Source organism: Phoca vitulina, unplaced genomic scaffold, assembly GCF_004348235.1.
Source record: "Phoca vitulina isolate PV1807 unplaced genomic scaffold, GSC_HSeal_1.0 scaffold1, whole genome shotgun sequence".
Lineage (NCBI taxonomy): Eukaryota > Metazoa > Chordata > Mammalia > Carnivora > Phocidae > Phoca > Phoca vitulina.
Window position 1 is genome coordinate 91,858,221 of NW_022589704.1, and position 17,776 is coordinate 91,875,996.

The 17,776-nt window shown below is 36.1% G+C and overlaps 1 protein-coding gene across 3 annotated transcripts in view; it reads left to right on the top strand.

The window, feature by feature from the left end:
- DARS1 (aspartyl-tRNA synthetase 1) overlaps positions 1–17,776 on the top strand; it is a 58,155-nt gene that overhangs the window by 394 nt on the left and 39,985 nt on the right. Inside the window, exons 2-5 of one of the 3 annotated variants that reach the window (XM_032411218.1) lie at positions 508–692; positions 2,003–2,060; positions 5,721–5,813; positions 16,845–16,947. In XM_032411218.1, coding sequence (XP_032267109.1) covers positions 2,036–2,060; positions 5,721–5,813; positions 16,845–16,947 — 221 coding nt within the window. In that variant the 5' untranslated portion in view covers positions 508–692; positions 2,003–2,035. Of the gene's footprint in view, positions 1–507; positions 693–2,002; positions 2,061–4,761; positions 4,940–5,720; positions 5,814–16,844; positions 16,948–17,776 lie in introns of those variants that run through there. The other 2 variants (XM_032411213.1, XM_032411220.1) reach the window with 2 other exon arrangements.

The window sequence follows — 17,776 nt, forward strand, 5'->3', positions numbered from 1 at the left end:
CCGGGATGCCCAGAGCCCTCACTGCGCTTCCAGGGCCCTTGCGCGAGCAGCGTGGCCAGACCCACCCCGGATCTCATTTCTCACAGGGACGCTTGGGAGGCCTAGCGTAACAGAAGCGTGTCCCGGGGTGGGGTGGACGTGGAGCACCGACTGTCCCGGAAGTAGGAGCGGCGGGGTCACACGCTTCCCTGGGTTAGGCACGTCCCTCATGTAATCGCCCCTACTCCTTGCCCCGTAAAATTTTAATGTCCACTAGTAATCGATTTTTTCCTCAGCTCTCGTGTTCCTAATGTTTTTGCAAGTAATGACGGTACTTAGTAAAACGATCTGCCAATATGTTTAATGACTATTTACCATGTGACAGCTTCAAAGAACGCTTGCCATTTTTATTTACTTTCTCCCTTCTAGTGACCCAGTGAGGTAGGTGGGGAAGTTTGCAGAGCAAGCATTTGAGATGAAGTGATTCAAAATCATGTGGGTAATTCATAATACCCAGTGGTCCTTCAGTGCTTTTCAGAAATGAAAGTTTGAAGCCGTCCTACAACACTGCTGTAGGATAACCGAGCCTCAATCCCTACCCAGCTCCTAACTTTTCACTTGAGGAGTTATGAATCTGTGATAAGCTACATAAGGAATGGGTCATCTTAATAATATTAGATGGAATAAAAGTTGCTGAAATATGAACAGTACTGGTAAGTGACCCTGTATTCACACGCTGTAGTCTGTTTATGGTGGCCTCATGCTGCGTTGTGTGACTATCTGTTAGGGCTGGGTTATCTTTGTCTTTAGGTGTATTTTTTTTTTTTAATTTGGAAAAAAAAATTATTCAGTATTCACCTTAATATGTCTGGTGTATTTTGGTATAAACACAAACTCCAATATCTGCCAGATCTAAAGGAGAGGATTCCAGCAGATAACTAGGGAGTGACAGAAACTAATTGCTTCCTTATGTCTTAAAGTACCTTGTAAAATCTAAGGAAATTATTTTCGCTATTTCTTGATCTAATTATGTAAACTGTGCTCCTTTGCAGATAGCATAGATCTAGATTATAAGGTAGACATTCTGATGGAATTATGTCATTTTATAGCTAGAAGGATCTTAAGATACCATTTTAGAAGTAAAGTGAGATTAAAATAAAAGGCCACTTAGCTATTCTGTAAGTATGTTGTTAATAGTCTGTACCATAGATCTCCTGTTTCCTGCTCCTGACTTTAAAATGTAACAAGAAGTTAGATATTGTCTATTTCCAACCCCTTGCAATCCTATATGCTGAAGGTAGTTTTAGAAACAGGAAGCTGGTGAATATTTTTACAAAGTTGTAGTAGCTTATATCCAACATCTCGGATTTCTAAAAACTGAGGACATCTGGTGCTCAGAAAGCTTACCCAAAAATGTTGGTTCTCTTTGAACATCTCTTGCTGTAATAGGAAGTTAATAAAAACTGGTACTTCATCCTACTCCCTTCACAGAGGAAATTTATATCCCTGCTTTGAAGTCATTTAATGTTCTTTTTGAAGAAGGTAGTTAAGATGTGTTGTATATGTGTGAAAATTTTATCTTTGAGTGCTGTTGTATATGGTATATCCATCCAGGACAGGTGATCTTCAAAACAAAAGAAACTTTTTCTATATATAGGTAAATGATATGGCAGATTTCCACACTTTGAAACTACTGGCTCTCTAAATTAATAAAATGGTACTGAAAGTTAAAATAAATTTTTTTTTTTTAAAGATTTTATTCATTTATTTGACAGAGCGAGAGAGCACAAGCAGGGGGAACAGTAGAGGTAGAGGGAGAAAAAGGCTCCCTGCTTATTCGATGCGGGGCTCGATCCCAGGACCCTGAGATCATGACCTGAGCCGAAGGCAGATGCTTAACCATCTGAGCCACCCAGGCGCCCCAAAATAAATTCATTTTTATATTCTGTTATTTGTATGTATGTGTATAATGTGCTATTTGTATCTAAATAAAAAATCATAATCCAAAACCATTTTTTTGTAGGATTATGCTAAAGAGAGATATGGAGTATCTTCAATGATACAATCACAAGAAAAACCAGGTTAGTAGCTTTATGATAATAAAGCCTTTTTTTTTTTTTTGGTCTTTCTAATTCCAGGAAAGCTCTTCATGAAGTTAAGTAAGTTTGGCATAACTCTGAAAAGGTTAAATGAATAACCCAAGCAAGTGCCATAACCCTGCATAATCATTGTCAGTCTAGGGTTACTACTCTAGAAAGGGAAGAAAAATACATTAAAGAGTTAACTTTAAATGGTAAATTATATTAAAAAGATAAGGTACAAGCTTTAACTAAGATTTAGCTCTAGCCTAGGAGATAAAGAAGAATGGTTAATATTAACTGCCTTCATTATATGCAGCCTTTTTGCATGTTTTATGAAGCCACCTCCTTTCCTTTTCCCCCTTGACTTTATTATATTTCTTTGCAATTGACTTGTCACATGCTGTTTCACTCAGACCTGTAGGTTTTCTATTTCTATTTATTTCTTCCTTTTGTTTGTATTTTTATATATTTGTATGTGTGTAATATCAGATTTATCTTACTGTCAACTATTTAACAATCACTTTTCTTTTGGTAGACACCCCAGATCATTCAAACTTTGGTACAACTGCAGAACTTTAAGTTCTGGCCCATTGGAAGTACTAGGTACTTCTTTCTCTCTCTCTCTCTCTTTCTTTCTTTCCTCTTTTTATGTACTTCTGATTCAGAAGCCTGCCTATGAATTTTATGCTTTGGAAATAACCTCCAGGTCAGTTTTATTGTACTTTGGGATTTGATTTATTGCACTGCCACAAAGTCACTTTTACTTCTCAACTTTCTTGGAAAAATGTACAATATAAGACAAATGGTTTGCTAAAAATAAACTATTTCCAAAAGCAAAGATGCTGGAGTAAAATAATTTAGTATAAAATGGAATACAAACAATATAGTATAGAAGATGACATTCCCCTGCCAGGACAAGCAGGAGGGGTGATTTGAGACTTTTTTTTCAGTATCTTCCTGAATTGAACTTCCTTGAACTATAACAAAGAAGCTCACTGGAGTTTCAGTCTTTTACGTGAGCTCCAATCACCTATTGCTACACTGTTCCCATTTGGTTAGCAAAGCCAGACTACTGTCTTCCACTTATAATTTCTTCTCATGGGGTAGGGGGGGATAAACTATGTATGTCACCTGGTAACAGTAATATAACAGGAAAATTCTACCTTTGGTTTATCTCTGCTAAAATCCTAATACTTGGTTCAACACGAAGTTTCCTTCGCATGTGCTTCCATTTCTCCAAATTCCTTTGTTCTAATGCTAGTGACTTAAAAGTGTGGAAGAGGCAGTAGATTTTCAAACTGAAATCCTGCTGCCCATGATCATTGTCTCAGCCAGTCATACTGATGAGAGTGTGACATGTGTCTCAAGTATTTGTGGATGTGTTGAAGGTTGAGAACCCCGTGCTAATTAGTTCTAATGCTACACAAAAAAAGAAATGATACTCTTTGTTTTCAAAAGTAATATCAAGGGGCACCTGGGTGGCTCAGTCGGTTAAGCATCTGCCTTGGGCTCAGGTCATGATCTCTAGGTCCTGGGATCAAGTCCCAAGCCCCATACTGCATCAGGCTCTCTGCTCAGCCTCTCCCTTTGTGATCTCTTTCACTCTCTCTCAAATGAATAAATAAAATCTTTTTTTAAAAAGTACTCTTGGGGCGCCTGGGTGGCTCAGTTGGTTAAGCGACTGCCTTCGGCTCAGGTCATGATCCTGGAGTCCCGGGATCGAGTCCCGCATCGGGCTCCCTGCTGAACAGGGAGCCTGCTTCTCCCTCTGACCCTCCTCCCTCTCATGCTCTCTCTACCTCATTCTCTCTCTCAAATAAAATAAATAAAAAAAATCTTAAAAAAAAAAAAAAAAAAAGTACTCTTAAAATTACTCTAATCATGCCACTTATAACCTCATTCTTTTAGATTTATGTTACTCTGTTTCATTTGCTTTTGAGTTTTGACTGACTAGTTAATAAGTCATTTCCTTTTTCAGTCTTGGCATTTTCAGATTTGTCTTTTAAATTTTTATGCTGCTTTGTCTGTCTTTTCTCTTTCACACTTTCTTTTGCCTGAGTTTACACAGCAAATTTGGAAATTGGCTTAATTTATAAGGTCTGTTGGCAATGTTCTGCAAAATGGCTTAAAAATTCCTCATTCTTTCTCTTTGTTTCTGGCAATGAGAACCATGGTGTTCTGTAAATCAGATTCTCTCTAAGCTTCATCTTCTTGTTTCAAGAGACAAGTTACAAATACATTTAGCAAAGTAGGTAAAATAGATTTATAATTTGATTTCATTATAATATCCTCCCAAAAGTATTTTTAGTAATGTAGTAACTAGGTTTTGCTGCATGTGATATTGACAGATTTGGTTACAATTAGGCAATGTAACTCTTGAGAATAGAGATCTTTTATTACTCTTGATGTTATGATGTCATGTCTATTACTATGTTTTTAATTAATACTTAAATTTTTCTTTGATATTCAAATTATTGCATATAAAATAATAAAATGATTTCTGGATCATGATTGCCTTATGTCACTATCTTGACATAATAGTTGTTTTGTCACAGTTTTCCTATTTGGGATTTCTGGATAAATATAGTATTTTGTTATTAGCATTGGGGGGCTCACTTACAGCCAAAAAGGGAATTTATTGGCTCACATAACTATAGGAAACAAAGTATGAGATAGCAGACAGCATAATTGAATCTAGAGGCTCAAGCAGCATCTATACTTTCTGTCTTCACTTTTTGGCTCCACTTCCTTTAGGTTATTGGCCTTATTCTCTCATCCTGCCATCTCAAGTACTGGGAAAAGTAGTGGCTACAGCCCAGGCCTACACCATCTCAGCTCAGGAACCCCAGGGAAGAGAGCTTCATTCCCATGTCTCTCTAGTAAGTCCCACAGAAGGACTTTGATTAGTTCATTTTGAGGAACATGCCTTCCCTGGATCATTCTTTGTGTCCTGGTACCATGACTATCCAGGCCTGGCAGAAAATCCAACCCTGTGCGGTTCACTTATATACTATGGCAGGCAAGGGAAAATACCATGTCCCTTTAGGCAAAGGCAGGTGAAGACAGGCTGTATTTGGCCCTGTAAGTCACTGAAGTATTCAAGAGATTTGCATTTTGAAACTATCTCTTTGAGTCCAATGTAGACAGAATTAGGGGATCAGGGAATGCCACTTATGAGGCTGTTGCTATAGTTTAGGCAAACTAAATGGTATTTTGGTTTGAGATGGTGGCAATGAAGATGAAAGAATTGGATAGATTTTAGAGATGTACTTAGTATAATTCATAAAACTTGAAGCAAATTGCATATGGAGAATGATAGAAAAGAAAGTGTTATCAGAGATTGAAAATTACTTAAGATAATACCAAGTACTGGGGTGCCTGGGTGGCTCAGTCCTTAAGCGTCTGCCTTCGGCTCGGGTCGTGATCCCAGGGTCCTGGGATCGAGCCCCACATCGGGCTCCCTGCTCTGCGGGAAGCCTGCTTCTCCCTCTCCCACTTCCCCTGCTTGTATTCCCTCTCTCACTGTGTCTCTCTGTCAAATAAATAAAATCTTTAAAAAAAAAAAAAGATAATACCGAGTACTTACGCTAGCTGTTAAACCAAAATAATTATGACTTTGTAAATTCTGAATTACAAAATTGTTTTACTTATTTGCTGCAGATCGAGTTTTGGTTCGGGTTAGTGACTTGACAGTACACAAAGCTGATGAAGTTGTTTGGGTGCGTGCAAGGGTTCATACAAGTAGAGCTAAAGGTAAGATTGATTTCATAATTATAGCCCTTTTGGTAAGGACTCTGAATTTTTTGTTTTGCAAATTCCTCACAGACCAAAATAAATCTTTAAAAACAAAACAAAAAGATTTATTTTCTTTCTTAAATCACTGTGAAGCATTAATCCATGTTTAATTAATTTTAGTTCTTACAGGACATCCTTAGGGTGCCTGGATGGCTCAGTTGGTTAAACTCCCCAGACTTTTTTTTTTTCCTGCTGATATTTCTTACCCTTTATATCTGTGCTCAAGAGAAGACATTTTTCCTTCCAGAAAGTGGTCACTTTTCTGTTCATAGAATTGCTGCTATTCTTTTCTTCGATCTCCTGTTGAGTTTGTAGGTGTTCAGAATGGTTTGATAACTATCTAGCTGAATTCCTGGGACCAGACAAAATTTGGGTCTCCTACTCTTCCGCCATCTTACTCCTCCTGAACTCCAACTCTTGATCTCAGCTAAAGTCTTGATCTCTGGGTCGTGAGTTCAAGCCCCATGTTGGGCTCCGCCATGGGTGTAGAGCCTACTTAAAAACAAAAAATTAATAAAAGACATCCTTAAAAATAATTTGACCTTAAAGACTCAGATTAAATCCAAGACTTTAAGGTACTTTTCTAGCACCTCTCAAAATTTTAAGGTTGGTTTTTTTGGGGGTTTTTTGTTTGTTTCTTTTTGGGTTTGTTGTTGTTTTTGAGTTGCGGGAGAGGGAGAGAGAGAGAATCCCAAGCAGGCTCCACACTGAGTGCAGAGCCCAACACGGGGCTCTGTCTCACAACCCTGAGATCATGACCTGAGCCAAAATTAAAAATGGGACACCTAATCAACTGAGCCACCCAGGCACCCCAAAAGTTTAATTTTTTTAAGTGAAGAGTATGTTTGAGAAGCTTTTCATATGTTAATATTCTTATATTTGTAATATTTAATTTAGATAGCAAGATAGGTAACAAAGAAATAAGGCTACGTTCAGGTTGTCCAATACAGTGACCACTGGCTACCTTTAACTATTTAAATTTAAATTTAAATTTAAATTCAGTAGTTCAAGTTACGAGCTGTATTTTGAGTATTTAATAGCCACAATGGCTAGTGGCTCCCAAATATAGCATAAATACAGAATATTTTTGTCAGTGTAGAAAGTTCTGTCAGGCAGTACTAAGAATTTAGCATTAACAACAAAGAAGAAAGATGAGGATAACTTAGGCCTGTTCCTTATAGAAAATTGTCTTAGCCTAGTGTTCAAAATTGTCTAAAAATATTGACACTTAACATTAGTTTATAATTTTATACTTTTCACACACTTTGCACATTTGATAATCCCTACAAATTTGTGAAGTAGGCAGAACAGGCTTTGTTATTCCACTTTGTAAATGAGGATACTGACGCTTCAAATGATAGGCCCAAGAACTCCTAGTAATTGGTAGAATATGAACGGAATGTGGTAGTTTTCTAAGGTACTTAGTCTCCCCAGCAGAGCTAATTACTTCTGTAATATCTAATACATTCTATGTTACATTTCTTACTTGTTCTAAAATATTTATTATAGCATTAATGTACACCATTTTATACATAGATCTCACGTACATATACGTATATCTCACTCTCAGGATCACTAGAACTAAACGTTTGTCTATTCTTCCAATATACTCCCCCCTCAAATAGCTGAATACTGTTGGACTTTGAGAAAACTGGTGGAGTTTTAATTTTTTCAAAAATGTTGATTTGCCTTTCTGAAAGTTTGGGCCATTTATTCTACCAAAAGATAACCACATTGTATTGTAATCCTTCATTTACTTGTCTTTCTCCCATTAGACTGGGAGCCTTTGTATGTTTCCTAAACATAGTTATTTAGCAAATTAAAAGATACAATGCATGCTACATGTAGGCCTGAGCCAAGAATATTTCCCTTTGCACCCATCCCCCAAATGGAACAATTTGAGTATCAGTAAGGATAACCGCAGTGAATCGAAACACATCAGATATTTTTAAATCCTTAAATTTATAATAATGCTAAGACAGGCAACAAAACCTGGTTGGTCACCAATGAAACAAGCTCATTATTTTGAAAACTGTTAAAGAGAAAGTACCATTTCTGAATGAGTTGAGTATCACTGGCTAACCAAATGGTAGATAGGGGGAAGTTGCTGGAGAGGTATTCCATCTAATAAAATGAAAAAAAAGTATGTTAGAACTTCATCATTTTGCCCCTAGTAAATTACCCAGGCTTTCATCACCAGTGACTGCTAATGACACAATAGAGAAACAACCAGAAATATTTTATGTCTATTCATGAAAGAATTCAACACCACCCAATGCAGTAGTCTTGCCCAAAAAAATTGTACCTGAATCTCATGCAGCCTTTAGATCTAACCACCAACCTATAGGAAAAACATAGGACAAAGGAATATGTTAAGTAACAATGAGGATGCAATCAGCAAAATTTAGACTATAGGAAACTACTGGGCAAAAATGACCATATCTCTTAGACAAATAAATTGAAAAGGGAGGGATGGACTTAAGAATTTTATCTCTCAACAGTCACTTATTTGGATCAGAAGTTAAATATATAGTTAAATAAATGAAGGAAGGAAGGACACTTGAGACTCTTGGAAGTTTGAACATTGGCTGGATGTTTGATGTTAAAAAATACTCTTTTTTAAGTTGGGATAATTGTACTGTGGTAATGTTATTTTTAAAAAGATCTTATCTCTTAGGGATCCATACTGAATTATGTATGGATGAAATAATGTGGCTGAAATTTGCTTCACAGTAGTATAGGAATAGAGGGATATGAGGATTGGGATAAAGCTGAAACAAGAATGTCCATGAGTTGATATTTATTGAAGTACATGGGGATTGTAGGTAGACATTGGTATCATTTACAAATAATGATCTTGTCCTTTTCTTTCAAATGTTTATCTCATTTTTTGTTTCTCTTTGCAATGATTAGTAGATTCTTCAGTACTACGGGGATTCCCTCAATGAAGAATTTTTCAAACAGCAAAGATTTAAACTCCTGATGAGTTATTTCATGACTTTGGGTGTTCTGCATAAAATGTCATTAGAAAACAATGCCAAAGTTTAAAGACTAGATTAAAAGAAGTTTTCTTCTAGTCCAAATTTTCTGTTATCAGGAATAGATGTTAAATTTTACTAGACCTTTTTTCATCAGTTTTTTTTCCCTCAAAATATAATTGTATTGAGTGTATTTATATAGAGGTTCATATACTAATCTCTCTGCTTTTGTGTTTTTTGAGATTTTCCATATAATAAAAAATTAAAATGTAGTTGATCCTCTTTATTCATGGATTGTGTATTTGCAAATTCTCCTGCTTGCTAAAATGTAGTTGTAACCCCAAAATCAATACCTGCAGCACTTTCGCTCTCATTCACAGAAATGCCAGACATGTACATGTGCAGAGAGGCAAAACACTTGAGTCGCCCAATGCACATGTTCCCAGCTGAGGTCAAACAGTGAAGCTCTGCCTTCTTGTATCAGCTCTCTTGAACAAGTGTTCTTTCACAATCTATTTAATGCCACATTCTTCATAGTCTTGTGCTTTGTAAAAGTTGGTGATATGGCTGTTTACAGTGGCCACCAAGCATAGTGCTAAAGTACTTTAGTGTCCCTAAGTGCAAGAAGGCTTATGCCTTGCTTAGAAAATACATGTGTTAGATAAGCTTCATTCAAGCATGAGTTACAGTGCTGTTGGCCGTTAGTTCAATGTTAATGAATCAACAATATATATTAAAGAGTGTGCCTTCAAACAAACACCTACAAAACAAGGTTATGTATTGATGGACTGGTGAAAATTTTGTGACCAGAGGCTCACGGGAACCTAACCTTGTATTTCCCCTAGGAAAAATGGTTTGGTGTTTGCAAATTCATTGTTCATGCTGACTTTATAGAACATAACTACCACAAATAACAAGAATCAACTCTTTGTAATTGTAATGATTTATAGTAGTTGGATTTCTTAATGTTGAACCATTTTTGGATTCTTGGAATAAACTGAATTTGGCAAAGGTGTGGGTAGTATTCTTTTAGTATAGTACTAGGTTAAGTTTCAGTGTTTTTTTCCTTGGAATTTTGCATTAATCTGGTTTTCATAATTTTTTATTGGAAAATCTTTTTGTTTTTAAGTTTGTATATATGTTTGTATCTGTATTTAAGCTGTAAGTTACCTAAGTAATACATCAATATCTTTACATAAATTTTTCTGAGAATACAGAATTGATACTCCCTTTTTTCTTCTCTACACACTATCCTCTGCCTCAGCCTTTCTGTTAATTCCTAATAATTTGTTCAGTGTCTTTCTAAAAATCTTTCTTTTTAATGCACATATGCACACATATAGGTTTTTGTTTTGTGCATGTGACTTTTAACTTGTCTTATTTTACGTAGATGATATATTTTACATGTTATTTTGCAACTTTTTAAATTTTCAATTAAGTGTTTCTTGGACATCTTTCCATGATACTAGTTATAGATCTACATAAGGCAGTATTTTTCCAAGGTAGATCTCTAGAAGTGAAATTCTTGGGTTGAAGGGCATATGTATGCTTATTTAAAATTTCTTACACCAGATTATCCTCCAAAAAAACTGGTCAGGTAATAGTCCCAAAAGTATATGACAGTACCACTTTCTCTATATTGTTACCAATAATGATCATCAATGTTTTTTATTTCTGCCAAAGTAGATTATCTAGGAGCGCCTGGGTGGCTCAGTCAGTTAAGCGTCTGCTTTGGGCTCAGGTCATGATCCCCGGGGTCCTGGGGTCGAGCCCGGCATCAAGTTCTCTGCTTTGAGGGGAGCCTGCCTCTCCCTCTGCCTGCCGCTCCCTCTGCTTGTGCGCGCTCACTTTCTCTCTTTCTCTCTCTCTCAGATAAATAAAATCTTTAAAAAAAAATAAAAAGTAGATTATCTAAAGAAAGAAATAGAGTCTTATGGTTTGAATTTGCAAAACCCTGATTGCTGCTACTCCCTTCTTCCTTACATAGGAAAAATTGCCAGTAAATATGACTTACTTGGAAGCATTCAGGTGCCTTAACTCCAAAAGTAGTTAACACATTAAAACTGGACTTGGGGGAAATAACCCATGCTGGCAATTTCAAGTAGTGCAAAGCTCTAGAAAACCACAAATAAGGAAATGGAAGTGTCAAAATCATAGTGTCAGAAGTATGACAACTAGAATCCTGTTATGTCAAAAAAAAAACCAAACCACAACTTATTATAACAAATATTCTTAAGGGTAGTATTTCATAAATTTTTAAAAATTAAATCAGACTTCTTACTAGATTTATGTATCCTATCCCTAAAATCAAGTGGTTTATACAGGAGCAATGAGAAATTTTGAACTCTTAGTGATACACTTAAAATTTATTTCTTTAGATTGTGAAAGCTTATGAGCTGAAGCCTGCATACTGAAAGAGTAATTGAAATATCTGTGACTCCTTTCACATTTTATATATACTACGTTGAAGTCATTGGCACAAAATACTTCTCCTTCAGTACTGTCCTTTCTGAAAACTTACTTATACTTCCAAAATAGCTAGTTTATTTTGGTTATCAGATAGTTTAGGACCTCAATTTATGTTCATGCAAGAATATTTCAGGGGAAATAACAAATGGAAAGTACTTTAGAATATTTAGGTCATTGCTGTTTTATTCGGTAATGAATTAACATAAATGATGAAGGAAAATGTTAATGTTGGGTATTAGGAAGTTAAGGTACATTATCTAAATAATGAATTCAGGAGTTTGGCAAGCTAAAAGACAGTAGGAAGAGATGAAAACATAAGATTGCCTCACATGTTGGATAACGTAATTCTCCCACAAAAGCTCACTTTATTACTGAGCTATCACCGTAATGGAGATGAGGGTGAGCCTTTTTGTCCTGACCAGGACCGTGTTTGTTCTTCAGCTTAGAAATAAAGAATGCACCAGGTGCTATACAAGGTATCAAACTTTACATTTTCCAGAACAGGACTCTTGTGTAAACTTAAGAAATAAACTGCCTCTTCTAAAAACTTAAGAATCAAAATGCAACACAAATTCTTAACTGTTAGGAGCTAAATTTAAAATATCCAAAAGTAGCAAATTTATTCAGCTATTTTGAACATTGACTCTATCTTCCTTTCTATAAACTGTCTCCTGGTTGGCGGGTTCCAAGAAGAAAGATGAGAAATATTTAACAGTTGATTAGTCTTTGTTATAAAATTCCAATACTAACTTACACAGAGAGGACTTTTTTGCTAAAGTGAGAAATTACATATTTGCTTCTTAGAATAAAAGGTAATATATGGATATAGTAAAAATTAAAATTCTAAAGGTGCAAAAAAGATATAAAAGGAAAGGTCGCCTGGGTGGCTCAGTCAGTTAAGCGTCTGCCTTCAGCTCAGGTAATGGTCCTGGGGTCCGGGGATTGAGTCCCACATTGGGCTCCCTGCTCAGCCTGGAGTCTGGTTCTCCCTGTGCCCCTCCCCCTGCTCATGCTCGCTGTCTCACTTTCTCTCTCTCTTCACAAAAATAAATTTAAAAATCTTTAAAAAAAAAAGATATAAAAGGAAAAATAGTCTCACAATTCTAGTTTCTCCATGTCATCACAATCTCTTCCCCTCCAAAATGACCATTGTTTCTTGTGTATCCTTCCAGGAAAAAAATGGGTTTACAAGCATGGGTATATTCTTTGTTTTTTAAATTTACATAAAAGGTATGGCAGTTCACATGCTGCTCCCCATTATCACTCACCAATGTCTATGAGATAGTGCCTTGCAAAATGCAAAACAAAGCAGGTCATGCAGTGCAGTGTATCACCAACCAGAGCCAAGGAAGGAACAATTTTGTTTACGAACAGCCAAGAACTTGGTCTTGAAAGTACTTGATAGAAGTAGTCTGAGTAGACAGGTCTACTTACCAGGAAACCAGTACTGGATTTTTGTGGGTTTTTTGAGTCTTTTAAAAATCTTTTTGAGTGGACCATCAAGGTTCTAGTATTTGAAAGTGCTTTGAACACCAAAAACCTGGGAACCATAGCATTAAAGTCACATGTAGATCATTCCACTAGTAAAGACTGCCTAAATATGGAGTGATAATAGAGCTTCAGTGCTTTTATAGAAGTAATACTGCTGTGAACATCTTTGTCACTTTGACTCTTTCCATACTCAATTTCCTTAACATACATTTTTTTTAAAGATTTTATTTATTTAAGAGAGAGAGCATGAACCGGGGCATGGGGGGGAGGTTAGAGGGAGAGGGAGAAGCAGACTCCCCGCTGAGCAGGGAGCCGGACGCCCCTAGATCATGACCTGAGCCGCCCCAGGATCATGGCCTGAGCCGAAGGCAGACACTTAACCAGCTGAGCCACCCAGGTGCCCCCTTAACATACATTCTAAGAAATAAATTTCTTGAAGCAAAGAGAACGATTTTAAGCTTTTAATGCCCATTGCCAAATGATTCTCCGAAAGCATATGCAACTTTACTTTGCCATCAGCAACTTATGAAGGAACGGTTTTCACTTAATTCTATCAAGCATTAGATAACATTACATATTTTTAAATTTGAGAGGTAAATTATGTGTCATCATTGTTTGCTTCAACTTGAATTACCTTCATTTCATTTTTTTCCTTATATTTACCTACTCAGGCTTTTTCTCTTTCTTTCAAATGATTTGTTATAGTTTATTGCCCATTTACCTATTAGAATCTCAGTGTCCTTTACTTATAAATCTTTATGATCTCTATGTATTAAGGATGTTAACTCATATAGGTTATGTCATTCAGCAAATAATTTTTCCCAGTATTTCAGTTTTTTTGTATATAGATATTCTGTAACTTTTAAACTTGGAAAGGTCTCCCCTCCTTTTTTGTACAGTTTAATATTCAGTTTCATTTTTTACTCAGTTTTTTATTTGTTGGGTTTTTTTAATTTTCTGAATTCTATCTAGAATTAGAATTTCTTTTCTCTAATAGGGTCTATTTTGAGTTTATTTTTCTGTTGCATTAATTTGGATGTTTTTGTGCTGATACATTTTTACTTGTAGGTTTATATAATATCTCATGGTGCTGGTTTTACTACTTCATCCCCTCCCTTCCATCTGTTTCCTTTTTTAAAAAATAAGAGGTGTAATATTTAGAATTACATACAATAAACACATTAAACATTAAAAGAGAACAGTGAACAATTTTCACTCCACCCATTACCACTGATTTCTTGATTTGTTTTCCCTAGCAGTGAGGTCAAATCTTAGGGAGCACATTTGCTTCTATATTTAGCCTCCTAGAACTCACCAGGTTCTACATACTATTTGTGTTAAATCTTGAAGATGGCCAAGATTTCCTTTCAACCCTTACGTTTCTTCTATACCTACCTCCCTGACTGTATTATTCCCTTAAAAAGTATTTTTTCTGATTAGAAAAATAGTACATGCTTACTGTAGAAAGTTCAGAGAAAAAAAAAAATACGAAGAACAGCATAATTTCCCATAATTTCACATCTGTTAGTAGCCACATTGTGGTGTTTTTTTCTATCCAATCAGTTTCACATTTTGCTGTTTTTTTTCCTCTGCACGATATTAATATACTTAGACAAAATTGGGATTATACTTTATATGGTTTTATCACCTTCTTCGCATAATAGTCTATCATGATTGTCTATCAAATATTTACTTTGTGTTCCCAGCACCTGGCATGGTTGTTGCACATTGTAATCCAAATGTGAAAAAGGAATGGTAGTCAATCAAATAAGTAGCCAGTAGCAGTGGTGCTATTAATAATTATTAACATTAATTAATAACATTAATTCATACTTAACATTAATTGGGTGTGTCACAGCTCTAAATATATTACCTGTATAATCCTCAAGATTGTAGGAGAAAACCCCATGAGTGACATACTATTATTTTCTCCATTTTGCAGATGAAGAACTTAAGCATAAAGTAGTTTAATAATTTTCCCTCAGGCCCCTTCCTAGGAAGTGATAGGATAGGATCCTAGGTCTTTTGATTTCAAACCTTTTACTCTTTACCAACCCTTACACTGTTACCCCCTAGTGCTGACCCAGAGACATTTTCATGTGCTAACCCTTTTTGTAAGTCCTCTAGAGCTCCTTTCTCTCTCAAGGTCTTTTGTGTAGCATTGGAGTTCATCACAGCATGGCTTTGTAGTGCAGCTAGGTCTGTGCTGCCTATCTGCCCTATTAGAGCAGCTAAAATATTTACTAAATCACATTCCCTTCCATTTCACAGAAACATTCTGTTAAAGGTTTCTCAAACATTCTGTGGTTTCAGTCGTTCCCAGGATAATGTCATTTTGATCCATCTGCAGATTTCTTCACGGTAACAATCTTTATCCATTCAGTATCTTAAAATCCCCTTGAATGTGTTTAGTACGTGTAACTTTCGTTTTTAAGATTTTACTTTATGACTGCATCATAGTCCAAAGGAAAGGGAAAATAAATGTATATTTGGTGGTTAAAAATATGTAAGTCATGGGGTGCCTGGGTGGCTGTCGTTAAGCATCTGCCTTTGGCTCAGGTCATGATCCCAGGGTCCTGGGATCGAGCACCGCATCGGGCTCCCTGCTCCGCAGGAGGCCTGCTTCTCCCTCTCCCACTCCCCCTGCTTCTGTTCCTGCTCTCGCGGTCTCTCTCTCTCGCTGTCAGATAAATAAATAAAATCTCTTTAAAAAAAAAATATGTAAGTCATATGTTACTCTGAAGTCCATAAATTATGTCTCTGTTGGCACTTTGCAAGTTTTTTTTTAGACTCATGATTGTGGTCTGATTTGTGTTTCAAAACACTATATGTTGAAAGTAATGACTAAGTCTGCTTGCATTTTTGCTTTTTTTTTGCAAGGACTTTAAAAACTGAAATCTTTTGATGTTTTATAAAACAATCTGATGAGAAAAGTGGTCTTATAAAGATTTAACTTGTTTTATGAGGAATTAATTTCCCAAAACTTGATCAGAGACTTAAAAAGAATCTGGTTTGGAGGAAAAGGATGTCACAAGGATAAAGAGTCACTGAATCTATTAGAATAATATTTTTGAAAAGGTTAAGAATAGGAAATGGCAGTTCCTTATGAAAGGAGGAGAGATTGGGGGGCTCATGAGGCCCAGAATATGTAAAAATAAAACTGGTTATAGAGGATAAAGGGAATGATCTTTTATATGCAAAGTAAGTTATTTGGAGGGGCACTTGGGTGGCTCAGTTGGTTAAGCATCTGCCTTTGGCTCAGGCCATGATCCTAGGGACCTGGGATTGAGCCCTGCGTTGGACTCCCTGCGCAGTGGGGAGCCTGCTTTTCCCTCTCCCTCTGCAACTCCCCTAGCTTGTGCTCTCTTGCTCACTCTCTTCCTCTCTCTCAAATAAATAGATAAAATCTTTTTAAAAAAAAAAAAGATATTTGGAGTGAAGAGGAAAATGCGAAACTCTTATAAAGGATGAAAGATGAGGAATATGATAAAACAGAGGAAAATAGAACATGGAAGAAACTGGCCTGTCATTCTAAGTGCTCTTTAAAATGTACTTTGGTGGGAAGTAAAATGGACCACCTGCACAGAATGCTTGTGTTCTTGATATTAAGCACTTTATTAGCACTTCTGTGGTTTCATCATTGATGATCGAAGATCCCATAGTGGTTAGCACAGTGCCTTTGCCTGAAGAATACACTTGTTATTTGAATGAATGTTGAAAGTGATCTGAAGTTACTTGAAATTTGTTTAATCAATGCAATGACAGAATAATTTTCTGATTTATAATATTTTTTTTGGAATTGGTGATTTGCCTATGTTCTCATAACAAACATGTTAAAAGCATTTTTGTTACTCATAGTGGGAACTTGGGTTTCTTTAAAGCTTGTCAACAGTCTGAGTATTTGGGCCGTGGAAGCCAGATACATGTATGTACGTACCTAATGAGTATAGTAAATTTTGGCTCAATTTTAAAGTAGAGAAACATTTTTCTTCTTTGTAAAACCTGAAGTAGCGTGTCCTTAATACACTTGTGTTCTTTCTGTCTTATTCAGGGAAGCAGTGTTTCTTAGTCCTACGTCAGCAGCAGTTTAATGTCCAGGCACTCGTGGCGGTGGGAGACCATGCAAGCAAGCAGATGGTTAAATTTGCTGCCAAGTAAGTAAGCAATTATATCCTGTTGTCAGAATAAACAATGGTGGGAACCAAGACTCCCAGGGGTTTGGACCATTTTCATACATTAACATCAATGCTTCGTTTGTTTAAAAATGTAGTTATTTAAATTGTCAGTTCAGTATTGCTGAATACATTAAACTTACAAAAGAGAAAATATGGAGCACAGGCTTGAAATTCATTTGGAACTGCTGAAGCAGCACTCTCTACAGACAAGTCACATTTACTTTCAAGTAGAGTAACAAAAAGCCTGGCAGCCTCAACATAGCAAAGCAACTTTATTTTGTTGTGTTTGTTGAGCTTCAGTTCCTCCCTCCCCCAGTTTTGAGATTTGCGTATTAAGCAACAAGTTTTCTAACTGAAAAATAAAAGCATATAAAATGAGAGTGTAGTTTTGCAAATGATTCCCTTCTAAAGGAGGTAAAACAGATGTCATAACATTTTACAGCTTTTAACTTTGACATTAAAAGGGTTAAAGAAAAGTAAAAATCAACCCACCCCCCCCCCCCCCCCCCACCCAAGTCTTGCTGTCTGGCTCAGAGTTCCTGTAGAAATGCATTGTTTTATTAAGTTTGCAAGAGGCAGGATATAGAGATAGTGTAGTGCTTGTGCATGCTGTAGCTCTAAGGTAATAATAGTTGGTAATGTGGATAGTTTTGTTTGTATGTTTTTCTCAATTTAATCAAAATTTTATTTCCATGATAATGATCAAGGTATCTGATTTGGAAAAATGGATGATCTTTATATTTTAAGTAATAGCATACTTCATAGGCATAAATGTTTTTTAAAAGAAATTAAATCTAGGATAAATGTT